This window comes from Sus scrofa, chromosome 16 (genome assembly GCF_054392235.1).
Source record: "Sus scrofa isolate SSC_HxYL_T2T_F1_AM1 chromosome 16, Sscrofa_HxYL_maternal_Yorkshire_Landrace_v2.0, whole genome shotgun sequence".
Lineage (NCBI taxonomy): Eukaryota > Metazoa > Chordata > Mammalia > Artiodactyla > Suidae > Sus > Sus scrofa.
The window spans coordinates 57,447,027-57,461,192 of NC_139398.1; the positions used below are offsets into that span (position 1 = coordinate 57,447,027).

At 40.0% G+C, this 14,166-nt stretch overlaps 1 protein-coding gene across 49 annotated transcripts in view; it reads left to right on the plus strand.

Annotated features, from left to right (window-relative positions):
- MAST4 (microtubule associated serine/threonine kinase family member 4) overlaps positions 1 to 14,166 on the plus strand; it is a 589,108-nt gene that overhangs the window by 536,133 nt on the left and 38,809 nt on the right. For all 49 annotated transcript variants that reach the window (XM_085002340.1, XM_085002344.1, XM_021076752.2 and 46 more), the window contains 4 exons: positions 266 to 333; positions 2,677 to 2,762; positions 10,484 to 10,692; positions 13,031 to 13,169. In XM_085002340.1, coding sequence (XP_084858466.1) covers positions 266 to 333; positions 2,677 to 2,762; positions 10,484 to 10,692; positions 13,031 to 13,169 — 502 coding nt within the window. The remainder of the gene's footprint in view (positions 1 to 265; positions 334 to 2,676; positions 2,763 to 10,483; positions 10,693 to 13,030; positions 13,170 to 14,166) is intronic.

The following is a 14,166-nucleotide window of genomic DNA, read 5'->3' on the forward strand; positions in this document are numbered from 1 at the left end:
AGTGGGTTAAGGATCTTGTATTGCCACAAAGCTGTGGCATAGATCTGGTGCCATTGTGGTATAGGCCTCAGCTGCAGCTCTGAACTTTTATATGCCACAGGTGTGGCTGTAAAAAGAAAAAAAAATAGAGAGTAATTTTTCTTTTTTTAATACTGGAGAAATTTTTTTTCTTTTGTTTTAGCATAAGACTTGTCCTGGTTGCAGGTGTCCTATTTCTCTTAAACTTGGTGTTTTTTTGTTTTTGTTTTTGTTTGTTTTAACTTAGAAATGGCTCAGTTGGGAAACTATGATAGCGGGACAGCAGAAACACCAGAAACAGATGAATCAGTGAGTGTGAGTATCTTTCTTCATGAAATATGATGTTGGCTTTTTCTGTTTATTAGCATCTGGAGATTTTGGCTGTGTTAATTACTTTATTTGTTCAACAGATATTTATTGGGCTTCTATATGCAAGTCATTAGGCATACAATTTTAGCCTCTTCAAAGAGAAAGAAATTAACAAGAAGAAATTATTCACAAAAAATCAAAACAATAAACTTGAAAAAGATCTGTGAAGGAAAATACAGCCATATGCTGCTAGAACATAACATAAAGAGATTTACCTTCATCCTGCCAGTCCAGAAAGCTCTTCTGAGGAAAGGACATGGACCAAGATGTGAGAAATTACTAGGCTGAGAGGGGTGCAGGGAACATTCCAGGCCAAGGACACATCATGTGACGCCAGGGAGAGCATGGGTTTGAGAGCTAAGAGCGGGGCAGACTGTACAGCCTGGAGAGCTTGGGTGCAGGCTGGACACGGATGTCTTTGCTCTTCATCTTTGCCAAATTCTTTCTTTCCCAGAACAGTGGGAAGCTATTGAGCCATATACATACATATGCTTTGGGGAGGAGGAGGCAGGGAGAGGACCCAATCATAGTTACGGCTTGAAAAAAAAAAGTCACACTGATTGCAGTTTAGAAAATAGAGCAGATGAGGGGAACAGGCAGGGATGACACTGGGGAAGCCATTTGAAAGGCTTCAGTGGTGGCATAGGTGAGAAACCCCAGGTGCTGATGCCATTCTTCCTAATTGTGTACAGCAGAAGAGCAACCGGGATGGACCACCTCCCCAAGCTGGGAGTGGCTAGGAAAGAGGAGCCACTGTATAACCCAGGCTCTGGAGTCACATGGCTAGATTTCCACCCTGGCTTCACTTCTTACTGGTTCTGGGAATCCCTTTGTGCCTTGGTTTCCTCATGTGTAAAATAGACACAGAAGATCCCATGAGACAGTCTTGGTAAAATGGGTTGGACAGCATGACATAGTAAGTGCTAAATAGATGATAGTTATTTCTCTTAGTTTTATCATAACCATCATAAATTTGAATGAGCTGAAGCTGAAGTTCCTTTGAGACATCCAAGGAGAACCATCAAGCTAGAATTGTACATAAGCTGTGGAATCTTCTGGCCCTCGGAGGGAGTTTCTGGTGGTCTCAGTGACTGAGGAGGCATCCGTGGGCATAGATGAGGCCACATGGGTGGGGAAGAGTTAATGACATGAGAGGGCTGGTGCAGAGTCTCACAGCCAAAGCTGTGGAGAGCAGTCAGAGGTGGGGTGGTTGAGCAAGGAAGTGGTCTCAGACTTGGACTATGTTTTCTGAGCTGGAGTGTTAGCAGGTAAAGAGTAGATCCAGGTCCGGTGGCCAGAGGCCAAGGGGAGATAAAGAAGGGAGCTGGTTGTCTGAGTCAAGGAAGTCAAGTAGCCCAGAGGCCAGAGTGCTGGGTGCCTTATCTGTGTGGATACTGAAGTCACCCAGGATGGTGAGAGAATGCAGGTATTGAGGAAGGTGGAAGGCTGGGTCCAAGTCTTCCAAAGACAGGGGGCAGCAGGGGCAGCAGATGCCAGCACTGAACAGGGAAGGATGGCAGGTGCCTCAGAATCATGAGGTTTCTTCCAAAATTATGGGAAGGGAATTCTGGTCTCTGCGGAGGGAGCAAAATGACTGCTAATTCCCCTTTCAATGCTAAGATACATGGGGTATGAGAAATTTTTCTTAAAAAAAAAGCCAAAAAACAAAAAAACCACCTTGTTTATTCTTCTCCTTTGAGCTAAACTTTTTAAGGAACTATCTTTCTGAACATTGATATCTAAACCATGGTAAGACTTATAGTGGATGGAAGTGAAACAAGCCAGTCATTCTCTGCTCAGTTGTCCCATTTGTTGTCAACTACCTTTTCCAAACAAAAAAGGTTGCCACAAGAGTGAAATAGACATGCTCAGGTCAGGGACAGAGAAGCCACACCCACCAGCCCATATAAAAGCACTCCAGCCCATTCTCTTCCAGTTGACAGAATTAAGGCTTGGCATTTTGGACCTAAAACTTTCAAAGGCTAGGAGGTGGCTGACCTGAATAGTTTACAGAGGTACCTTAAAATTGGGAATTTTCAAAAACTTGGTTCTCTGTCCCCTGCAAATGAGGTTCACTTCAATGAAACTGAGCTCATGTCAAGATGGGTGGTTTATCAGCCCTGCTCTGGAAAATTGATCTTTAAAGCTCTTCCCCCAGGTTCCTTTGGCTAGAAGGCTGCACTTCAGCATAAACAATGGAGCATATCACTCAAATATTAGTTATTTTGCTGCTAAAATCATTTCCTTGAATTCTGAGCTATTTTTTAACTTGCACGTTTTGTCTCCAAGAGCTCTAATGCTTCCCTAAAACTTCGAAGGAAACCTCGGGAAAGTGATTTTGAAACGATTAAATTGATCAGCAATGGAGCCTATGGGTGAGTGATTCAAGAAAACTCTCTATTGTATTTTATCACACCTGAGTTCTATATTCTTCACATTTATCTTACGCCAAATAGATGTCATTGGGGATGTTAGTGTTCAGATCACTGCTTCCTCATTGCTGGGTCTAAGGTGAAGCCCACATGGTTTTTCATTGGATACCCCAACAGAAAACAGTCGTGTGATCTGGGAGTTATTTTAGAGGACTGGAGAGGAAGATTTTATAAAGTAAAAACTTATAAAGTAAAGAAATATTTTATATATGCTTGTTTCCATGTGGATACACACATCTGCGCATCTGGATACATATTAATGTGTACCTTTGAATATATATATATGTAAGTTCGTCTATAGTGTTTCTATTTGAGAATTAGCCAGTACTTCTGTCTAACCATCAGTCTTAAATAAAAAGGCTGATTAAAAGTACTTAAACAAACAGACGGGTTAAAAAAAAGCACTGCACTTCTTTTAGTCTTCATTTTACATTAGGAATTTTTTTTTTTTTTTTTTGGCAATCGAACACCATGCTATAACTTGATCACATTAGTGTTGTGATCTTTTTTTTTTTTTTGCTTTTTAGGGCCACACCTGCGGCATATGGAGGTTCCCAGGCTAGGCATGGAATCAGACCTACAGCTGCCAGCCACAGCCACAGCCTCGCAGCATCTGAGCCATGTCTGTGACCTACACCAGAGCTCACAGCCACGCCAGATCGTTAACCCACTGAGCAAGGCCAGAGATCGAACCTGTAACCTCTTGGTTAGTAGTCAGATTCACTTCCACTGCACCACAATGGGAACTCCAATGCTGGCTCTTCTTTGATTTGTTTTGATAAACACATGATTTCCTTCCCATGTGGCATAGGGTCAATACTGACAAGATCCCTCTGAGTCACTAATAGTTTGGGAAGGTAATTTATACACAAACTCTGTCCTGATCCATTTTAGACAGCCCAGAACTCTAGTTTAATTAAGTATTAATCCCAATTCCATCTGTAGGTGGAGAGCAATAAACAATCCCCTAGACATTTATTGCCATTTATCATACACATGAGCAGGCGAAATAGGAACGATTTTTGTTATGCCACAAGGGATGTGTCTCCTTATGATTTTTTTTTCACCTCTAATATTTTCCACACCATTAACTCAGTGAAGAACGTAAATATTTGTGAGTCCCTTCTATGCTTCACTGATTTGTTTTCAGGATTATGTCAAATGGCATATTTCCCAATGTGGCTTCTAAATGCTTTCTGGTATTTATTTTTGCAGTATTTTATTTCTTTCAAGGACCTCATTGAAACTCTTCTGCCTAGGAAAATTGTTTTAGCATGCAGTTGTTTGTGGGTCTTGTTTGTTTATTGTTGGCTTTTAGTCCCTTTTAGTTCTGGATATCATCTGAGGATTTCTTCTTTGATTAGGGAGAAGACTGAACTCTGATTTAAGGGATCTGTGGGTTTGAGCACTGCTCAATTTTATTGGCAGTGGAAGTCTGAATAGGATTATCTGTGAAGCACCACTTATACAATTTGGGCATATATCTTAGCAGTATTTGGAGTTCTAATTGGTTGAGTAAACTCATTTGTAGTGCAATTAAACCACTGTATAGTAGATGAGGTATATCACACTTTGGGGAATGGTTGGGAATATACAAGAAGTTAAACAAGCTGTGAATCAGTAAACACCCAGGACGCAGGCCAAGTCATTAATAGGCTTACAAGCTGCCTTCGGGAGCCTCTGCTGATCAGCCAAACTTTTTCTTTTTTCTCTTTTGCTCTTCTCTGGGTTAATATCTCATTACATTTTTGACAGATTTCCTCTATGATTTAATTATTTTTAATTTAAAATTTGGATGGAGCTACACCCACTGGCCCATCCAGTCAAGATGCTGATAGTGGGCTTGTATGAATGGGCTGAACTGATAGATTACCTGCAGGTCCATGAATTGGAGCCATTTGAAGCTTTTTTGAGCATCCGTGTAATCAGGTCCTCTGCTCACATCCGTGAGTAGGAGTGACACTCATTCTGTGACTTTTCAAAAACCAATTATGCCGGGAACTAACTCTCTTATTAGAAAAAGCTATAACACATTGTGGTTTTCTCCACATCTTCCTTAGTGACAACTCGTGGTATAAAGCCAATTTGCCAATTGGCTAAGTACCCACTTTGCTTCTCTGTTTAACAGGTTTCAGATCCCTGACTGAAAGCTAAACTTCCCTTCATGCCAACTTAGCACTTATAGAAAGCTAACAGTGTGTGGCAGGCACTGGTACTAGTCTCATTATATCTGTTCTCTTCTCCCAAGACCTTGTGAGGTGTTGATATTACTTCCACTTAGATGTGGGGAGAGGCTCAGAGCCAAGGTCACACATACTCCGACTCCATGCCTAGCTCTTTTTCCCCATGTGCCATTCTCAGTTGGAGGCATCTGAATTGGGGTATAGAAGTCCTCTTCCCCTTGAGCGCTGCCACCTGGGTTTTTAAATTACAATTTCAAATATTATCAAAGTGAAAGCATAAGATTGACCTGAGAATTTTAAAAGTAAGAAAACTGCGTTTGAAAGGTACCTCGTGCATCTTCCCCAGTCATGTTCCTTTCCAGCCTGGCTGCATGTTCTCTTTTTAACCCTCCAAGGATGGGATTGTTTATCTGAGAGTCCAGGTGGGCAGGTTGGTGGGTGCCCCCTCTTGATAGTCTTTCTTCTCAGCTTCCCCCCCAACACATGCACTGTCCTTCCCTTTGCTCACCAGGATTCATGTAGCAGGCTCTCAGATTCCTGCATAATTTTATACACACAAGACATTCTCCCTCCAGATAGGACTGATTCATTCCTCTCTAGATCCTGCCGGCTTCCTGCTCTATTTCTCCCTTCTGCCACCTCAGTTGTGGGTGGGTGGAGTGATGCTTGGCTCAGTGAGAACGAGGGTCCCTGATGGCCCCTTCCCATGCATCACCTCCCACCCTTAGGTTTTCCTATTCATGGGGCAGTCAGAGTAGGAAAGAGAGATAGAAGCAGGCTTTTCAAAGAAGGCAACTCGGGGCCAGAAAGCAGAGAAATGGGGGCCTGAGTCAGTGCAGTCTAGTCTTATAACCCTGGAGGATTTGTAGCTCTGCTCACAGTGGTTCAATGTCTATCTGTCTGCTGTTTATCTCTGTTTCTCTTTTTCAGACTCTCCCTCCCCCGACTGACTTGAGTAGATTGGGACACATTTACAGGAAGGGAGGAAACGTATATGTGACAGACAACGCAAATTACTAAATAGATTTCAGCATTAGTAATAATATTCCCAAAGCAGTACAGAAATGTAAAAACAGAACCTATAGCAAAACAAGCAAAAACCTAGCTACAGGGAATTGTAATTAAGTCTAGTTGGCTTTTGCAACTTGATCAATATATGTTATGCCCTGAGGCACTGCTATCTCAAGCTACCTATAGGATTAATTTCAACTGGTTTAGGTAACTTTCCCTAAGGATTACCTGATTGTTTTTAGTACAATAGCAAGGGAAAGCAGAAAGTCAAATAGAAAGTCAAATCAAGTTATTGGAACCAAAAATCCGAGTATACAGATTGAAGTCCTTTTATACACAGTTCTTAGGGTAGATGCTGGTCAAGTTGTGCCTGAGGCATCTTTCTTTTTCTTTCTTTCTTTTTTTTTTTTTTTTTTTTTTTTGTCTTTTTTCCATTTCTTGGGCCACTCCGCAGCACATGGAGATTCCCAGGCTAGGGGTCCAATCAGAGCTATAGCTGCCGGCCTACGCCAGAGCCACAGCAACACCAGATCTGAGCCGCGTCTGCAACCTACACCACAGCTCACGGCAACACTGGATCCTTAACCTGCTGAGCAAGGCCAGGGATAGAACCCACAGCCTCATGGTTCTGTCTTTTCTTAAAATCATGTCCAACCATATTCTTTTTCCTTCATTTCCTCTTGCTCTCCACATACTGCAGAGCAGTCATTTATGTAAGAAATGGTGATGCTTGATTGAAAATCAAAATGGCAACCTACTGATATTCTAAAAGTGAAGTCGTATATCATTTGTCTGGAGGTCCCGAGCAGTAAACCTACTCAGTATTAAATATTGAAAGAAGAGATGGGAAGTGAGCTGTATTCTGATTGACTCTCAAGAATAGGCAAGTGCTGGAGTTCCCTTTGTGGCTCCGTGGTAACGAACCCATCTAGTATCCATGAGGAGGTGGATTTGATCCCTGGCCTCACTCAGTGGGTTAAGGCTCCCGTGTTGCCTTGAGCTGTGGTGTAGGTTGAAGTGTGGCTCAGATCTGGTGTTGCTGTGGCTGTGCTATAGGCTGGAAACTGCAGCTTCAATTCAACCCCTAGTCTGGGAACTACCTTAGGTTTCAGGTGTGGCCCTAAAAATAAAAGAGAGAGAGAGAGAGAATAGGAGAGTGAGTATATTAAGATACTGGCTTTTTCCTTTTCACATTTTCAACTCTAAAGTTCATTTTAAAAGATAGATTCTCTATTTCAAAACTCCCTCTTCAAGATAATATCTACCAATGCTTGACTCTAATATCAGGGGAGGCCAAGTTCTTTTCTGTGCTGCCTTTGAATCCATTTGTCCTGCTATCAGCTTCTAATTAGGAAAAGCTCAAGGTTTTTTTTTTTTTTTTAATCTTGATTTTAATCTGATCAGTAATTGATAAAAAAAAATATATGTATATATATAAAACCTAAAAATCTTTAATCTGATTCAGAAAGAAAGAGTAGCTGTTTAATGAAAAAGTTGGTTGAAGTAGGAAATCATCAAAAATATGGACTTTAAACATTTTAATTTAACCTTAAATATATACAAATTTACTAGCTTTTTTTTTTTTTTTTCTTTCTTTTTAGGGCCACACCTATGGCATGTGGAAGTTCCCAGGCGAGGGGTCAACTTGGAGCTGCACTGCCAGCCTATGCCACAGCCACAGCAATGCCGGATCCTCAACCCACTGAGTGAGGCCAGGGATCAAACCCACATCCTCATGGATACTAGTTGGGTTCATCACCACTGAGCCACAGCAGAAACTCCGGTTAACTAGCCTTTTGATGTAAGACCTTTATAAGACAGCCAATAGAAACCATACTTGTATGGTCATTCCTGGGTACCCGAGGGGGGTTGTTTCCAGGACCCCCTTCGGATTCCAAAATCCGCAGATGTTCAGGTCCTTTATATAAAATGGCATCCTCCAATATACTATAAATCATCTCTAGATTATTTATGATGCTTAATACAATGTAAATGCTGTGTAAATAGTTGCCATTGTGCTAATTCAAGTTTTGCTTCTTAGAATTTTCTTTAATTTTTAAAGAATATTTTCAGTCCTCAGTTGTTAGAATCTGAAAGTGCAAAAGCCATGAATATGGATAGTTGACTATACTATGTTGTTTGTTTTCCACTTTTAGCTTCTTTACAGGTGAAGCAAGAACTTGAAGCAATCAGAATGCAGGAATCTAGGTTTTTATTATTTTCCCAACATTTGGAAATAATCTTGCTCGTTCTAGATCAATAGGCACTTTATTTCACGACTCACATTTATCAGTACTTTCCCAACTATTCCGTTCCGTTTTCTTGTAAACCATGATACTTTCTCTTTTCACACACTTGTTTCATCAGTTTAAATATTTGTTCAAATTAGTCAGTCATGATATCAAGCCTAGCCGGAAGAACAGGTTGGAAATAAACCCAGCTGGCAGGAGCCTGAGTGTCTGGGCATCATGAAGAGGATGCCTAGCCCTTGTGGAGAGCAGTGGGCCCCCAGCTGGCCAGCTCCCTTGTCCATTTGCTGTAAAGCAGGAATAAGAGCACCAGGTTATTCTTCGTGGTGATTTTGCAGAGTATGGTTAAAACAGCTTTTTACGATACAGGGAATGAAGAATTAGAAGAACAGAGAAATGAGGAGCAAGAAAACAGAGTAAAACTAATATATATATATATATAAAATAATAATAATAACAGAAAAAAACCCAACCCCCCAAAAAGACAAACAAAGAAATGTTTAAACAAAGACTTTCAAAATGTGTGATTTTGTGAGCGAAGTGAAAAGATGGATACAATGAAAGGATAAAGACGTACACACTTGAAAGAAAGATGAATTCCTAGTTGAACGCTTAAGAGGAAAACTTGCATATGGATTAAACTGAGATTGAATTTACTAAGATTTATGCAAGGGGGTCACCTTGACATACTGATTCAGCAGGAATACAGGGTGTCCCAGTCCTCCTCCTGTTTGTTTTTCAGGAGCAGCGAAAATCCGTAGTGGCAAGTGCATCTCAGGGAACCCCTTGTTTAGGAGGCAGACCACTGGATGCACTTTACTGTGATCGGTCACTTTTTAAGTAAAACATTACTTAGTTGATCATTGCATTGGTGCAGGACAGCCTCATATAACCTATTACACACTTCTAATGACAGATGTTTCCTTAGGTAAGTTATTAATTATTTGAGCATTGCCTAACCTGAGAGTTCAAACCTGTTCTCCCTCAACAATGAGACAAGTGGGAGTAACTTAGGAGAAAAGGAACCCATCCCAGACATTTTCCTTGTTGCTCACCATTTCCAGGTGCAGTTTTGAAGGATCCTCCTCATAATTACCTCTTTTCTCTACATCTTTTGAAGCTTCCGGGAGACCATTGTCTTGACCTAGGTAGAATTCTCTCTGTAGAGTATTGGGGTGAGGCTTTCTGCAGAAATTCCGTGCCACCTGCTCATTTTACAGTAAAGGTGCCAGACACCTCAGCCGTTGGTCAGATGGACCAGAAATGCAGTGTACTGTGGACCCCCTTTTGAGGCAGGAAATGCACTTCCTGTTGAAAAGAGGCTTAGGTGTAATTCATGCTGAGGTCTGTAGTGAGGAAATAGGCTAGTCTGTTGCAGGGAGGGCAGCCTCATATGACCTTTTACACACTTATCATTTATCTGGAGAGTTCTTGGGGAGTAAGTTACCCTCGAGCTGGAAGCTGGCTACTTTAAGAAGCTATGGTCTGGGGGGCGTTCCCGTCGTGGCTCAGTGGATAACTAATCCGACTAGGAACCATGAGGTTGCGGGTTCGATCCCTGGCCTTGCTTAGTGGGTTAAGGATCCCGCGTTGCCATTGCTTTGGCATAGGCGGGTGGCTACAGCTCTGATTGGACCCCTAGCCTGGGAACCTCCATATGCTGCAGAAGCGGCCCAAGAAAATGGCAAAAAGACAAAAGGACAAAAAAAAAAAAAAAAAAAAGAAGCTATGATCTGTGGTCCTTTTTTGTAGATCCCATGGGTATCATATAGAAAAATACTTGTTTTAGTTAATTGTGAAGAAATGCCTAACTGATCTCTAATGCTAGAAAGGAACTCGCTCAGGATATGTATGTACTTTTGTTCATTATTTCCTGTTCTAATTTATATATCAGGTTTTTTTCTATTTATGGAAAACTAAAAACAGCAGCTAGCTATTGGAAAATATCTCACTCTGGAGACTGTCCATTTCCTTAAGCAGTGAAGATGAATTTGATGCCTTATGTGTGACGTGTAACCTTTATTGAAAGAATTAAAAAAAAAACTAACCAAAGGACTTTGGCCTAAAAAGGGATGTTTGTAGTTGCCAGCATATCTTGTGAGCCGAGTCCTGGCTGCCATGCGAACTTAAAAAAAAAAAAAAAAAGTGGATGAGCATGTAGTTTACTCTACCCAGGAGCGTGGCCTCTTCCTGCGAATCCCAACTCTTGTCTCCTTTTCAGGGCAGTCTACTTTGTTCGACACAAGGAATCCCGGCAGAGGTTTGCCATGAAGAAGATTAATAAACAGAACCTCATCCTCCGCAACCAGATCCAGCAGGCCTTTGTGGAACGGGATATCCTGACTTTTGCAGAAAACCCTTTTGTTGTCAGCATGTATTGCTCCTTTGAGACAAGGCGCCACTTGTGCATGGTCATGGAATATGTGGAAGGTGAGCCAGTCTCTGACCCAGAGGAGACGACACCTGTACCCAGAAGCCACAGGCTCATTTGTGTGGCTGACGCATTCTGCGTTTGTGCCACACACTGGTTGTGTCCATGTAGGAACTGAGACCAGGCGGTGAGATGGCTGTATTCCCAGTCATTATCTTCCAGTAATTGCTTGTAAAGTGCCAGCTCTACTATAACAAAGGGAAAATTAGTGCTGTTTGGGAAAAGGTTGTTTTCCTTTTTTAATAGCATTTCATCCTAAGTACCTCCACTCAATTGGTCATTAAAATTAGAATATAGGTGATAGGATTTTTTTCCTACTTAATTTTTTATCACATATCATAAAAACATTCATTACAGTGGATCTTCTTAAAGAATGTATTAAAAATACATCTTTTTTGCTCTATGGTATGAGGTGAAAAATGAGTTAGGAGAAAGATACATTCAAGAAAATCTTGCTTTTTGACATTCCCATTGTGACTCAGCAGTAATGAACCCAACTACTACCCATGAGGAGGTGGGTTTGACAGACATGTCTCGGATCCCACATTGCCGTGGCTATGGTGTAGGTGTGTAGCTGCAGCTCCAGTTCAACCTCTAGCCTGGGAACTTCTATATGCCATGGGTGTGGCTCTAAAAAAAAGACAAAAAAAAAGATAAAATCTCACTTTTGTTTTGTTTTGTTTTGGCTTTTTAGGGCTGCACTCATGGCATATGAAGGTTCCCAGGCTAGGGGTCAAATCGCAGCTGCAGCTGCTGGCCTATGCCAGAGCCACAGCAATGTGGGATCCAAGCTGTGTCTGAAACCTACACCACAGCTCACAGCAACGCCAGATCCTTAACCCACTGAACGAGGCCAGGGACCGAACCTGTGTCTTCATGGATGCTGGCCAGATTCATTAACCCCTGAGCCACAATGGGAACTCTGAGAAAAATCTCACTTTTAATCTAAAAAAATAATACAAAACAGAAACAGACTCACAGATATAAACAAGTTTGTGATTACCAAAGGGAAAAGGGGAAGGAGAGGTATAAATTAGGAATATGGGATTTAATAGGTAGACACCACTATATAAAATAATAAACAACAATGATTTATGGTATAGCACACAGGACTATATCCATTATTTTGTAATAACCTATAATTCTGTAATTGGAAAGAATCTGAAGCTGTATACCTAAAACTAATACAATGTGGTAAATCTACTATAGTGTAATTAAGGAAAAAAGCCTAATTTTTTTCCTTCTGGAAGTTTCTGGTCTACCTTTTAAATGCTCCAAGTAATCTTATTTCCATCACTTTTACATTAAATTTTTCTGTGTTTCAGTAGCCATGATTTATTGACATAAACAAAGCTAATGAACAGATAAGCAAGGGCCAAAACAATTTTCAAAGATCTAATTTAAGCCCTTGTAATTATTTAAACTGAATTCCAAAAATTTATAACTTGAGGAAACATTAAATATCATTTTCATTTTACAGATGAATGAACTGAAACCCAAGAAGAGGGAGGAATTAGTAGATGTTTAGTGGCAAATACAAGACAGAAACATAACTTAGGTGATTTTCACCTGTTGTTCTTCTCACCACACCAGTACTTTGCATTATAACTTTTGTTGTGGTTATTTTAACCACGGTAATTAATATTTATCACACATTTAATATGTGTGGGCAGCATCCAAATTCTATACATAGATTACCTCGTATCATCCTTACAATACAAGGGATGATGAAAGAACCAAGATTAGTTTGCCTAAGATGTTCCCACCTGGAAGAGTCAGAGCTGGGATTTGAACCCAAGTGGCCTGATTCCAGAATCCATGGGTTTTTTTTTTTTTAATTTTGATTTGAACAGACATTTATTTATTTATTTATTTTAATAGTTATTTCCCCAATCCATGTTTTAAACTAGTTTATTTTCACTTGTCACGGTGCTCCTAAAACACATGATCAGTTCCTCACATTTTAGTTTCACTTTGGGCCAAATCTGCTCTCTTATGAGCCCTCTTTTTTAAATAAAAATCTGTGTTTGAATTCTGTGGCTCAGCGGGTTAAGGATCCAGTACTGCCACTGCTGAGACTCAGGTCGCTGCTATGGCACAGGTTTGATCCCTGGCCCCAGAAATTCCAAGCATGGCCAAAAAAAAAAAAAAAAAATCTAGATTTTCCTCACGTCACATCTTAATTAGAAACATGATTACCTAACCCAGTCTCCACTTAGGAACTGAGGTACTGTGTTTCTGAACAGAGACCATTCTGCTTTGAAGTTGTGGAATCTAAACTGGTGGCCTTGAGTGCTAGCTGACGCTGGACCTGCTGTTTTCTCTTATGTCTTACAGGGGGCGACTGTGCTACCTTGATGAAGAACATGGGTCCTCTCCCGGTTGATATGGCTAGGATGTACTTCGCGGAGACAGTCTTGGCCTTGGAATATCTACATAATTATGGAATTGTTCATAGAGATTTGAAACCCGACAAGTATGTACACTGACGAAACATATGTCTTTTTTTCCATATGGTACAGAAAGTTTTCTTATAAAAATGTTTTCTTTCTTAATGCTGCCCTGCACATTTAAAAATTCTCCCATAATGTTCCCAAATGAGTTATTTGTAACAGCATATATGATAATTTTTATATAACCTTTTTTAAAGGCTGTGATGTTTATAATAATAGCTTATAAAAGCAAAAGAAAAAGATTAAAAAGCCAGGGTTAGTTAATTTTTTAAAGTGTTTTTAATTATGTAAATAAGAGGTACAGAGAACACTATGAATTGTTTTCTGGCTAGTTTCTGCATTTGGGATCATACTTAGATAATTCTTCTTTACTCCTAGATGATATATATTCTATTCTATTCCATTTTATTCACAGTTTCATTTTTTATTTAATTTTTAATCCACATGGAATTCATTTTGGTGTCTGATTTGAGATACAGATATACCATTTTTCCCCAAATGACTAGCTATTCATCTTGACACCATTTATTAAATGTTTCATGCTTTCTCCACTAACTTGAGATGCCTCTAGAAGTATTACCTATTAGTATGGAAAGATTTTAAGGGTGCTGAAGATTTTTGTGACAAAATTAACTTATGGTCATTCCAGAAAATTTGGGAAGTACAAAAAGAAAAAATTTCATTCACCGCATTACCAAACAAGGACAACCATTAGAATTTTGGCATGTGTCCTCCCAATAGCTCTATTTTTTTTTAAACTCCTCTACTTCTTTAATTTTTTAATTAATTAAATTTCATTTTCCACGGAAAATGAAATTTTAAACTGTAAGTTCATAAAGCTCTTGCATGTGTAAAAATGTAGGTTTTGTGCTTAATGAGTAGAAACTTAAATTCGAGCCAGAAGTTGAAATCTGAAACAATGGTATATTTTTCATCCCAGTTCTTTATCTTATGTCTCATTTGAATCACAGATTTGTTGCTTATCTTAGTTGCTAATGTGTGACATAGGATTATTGGTAG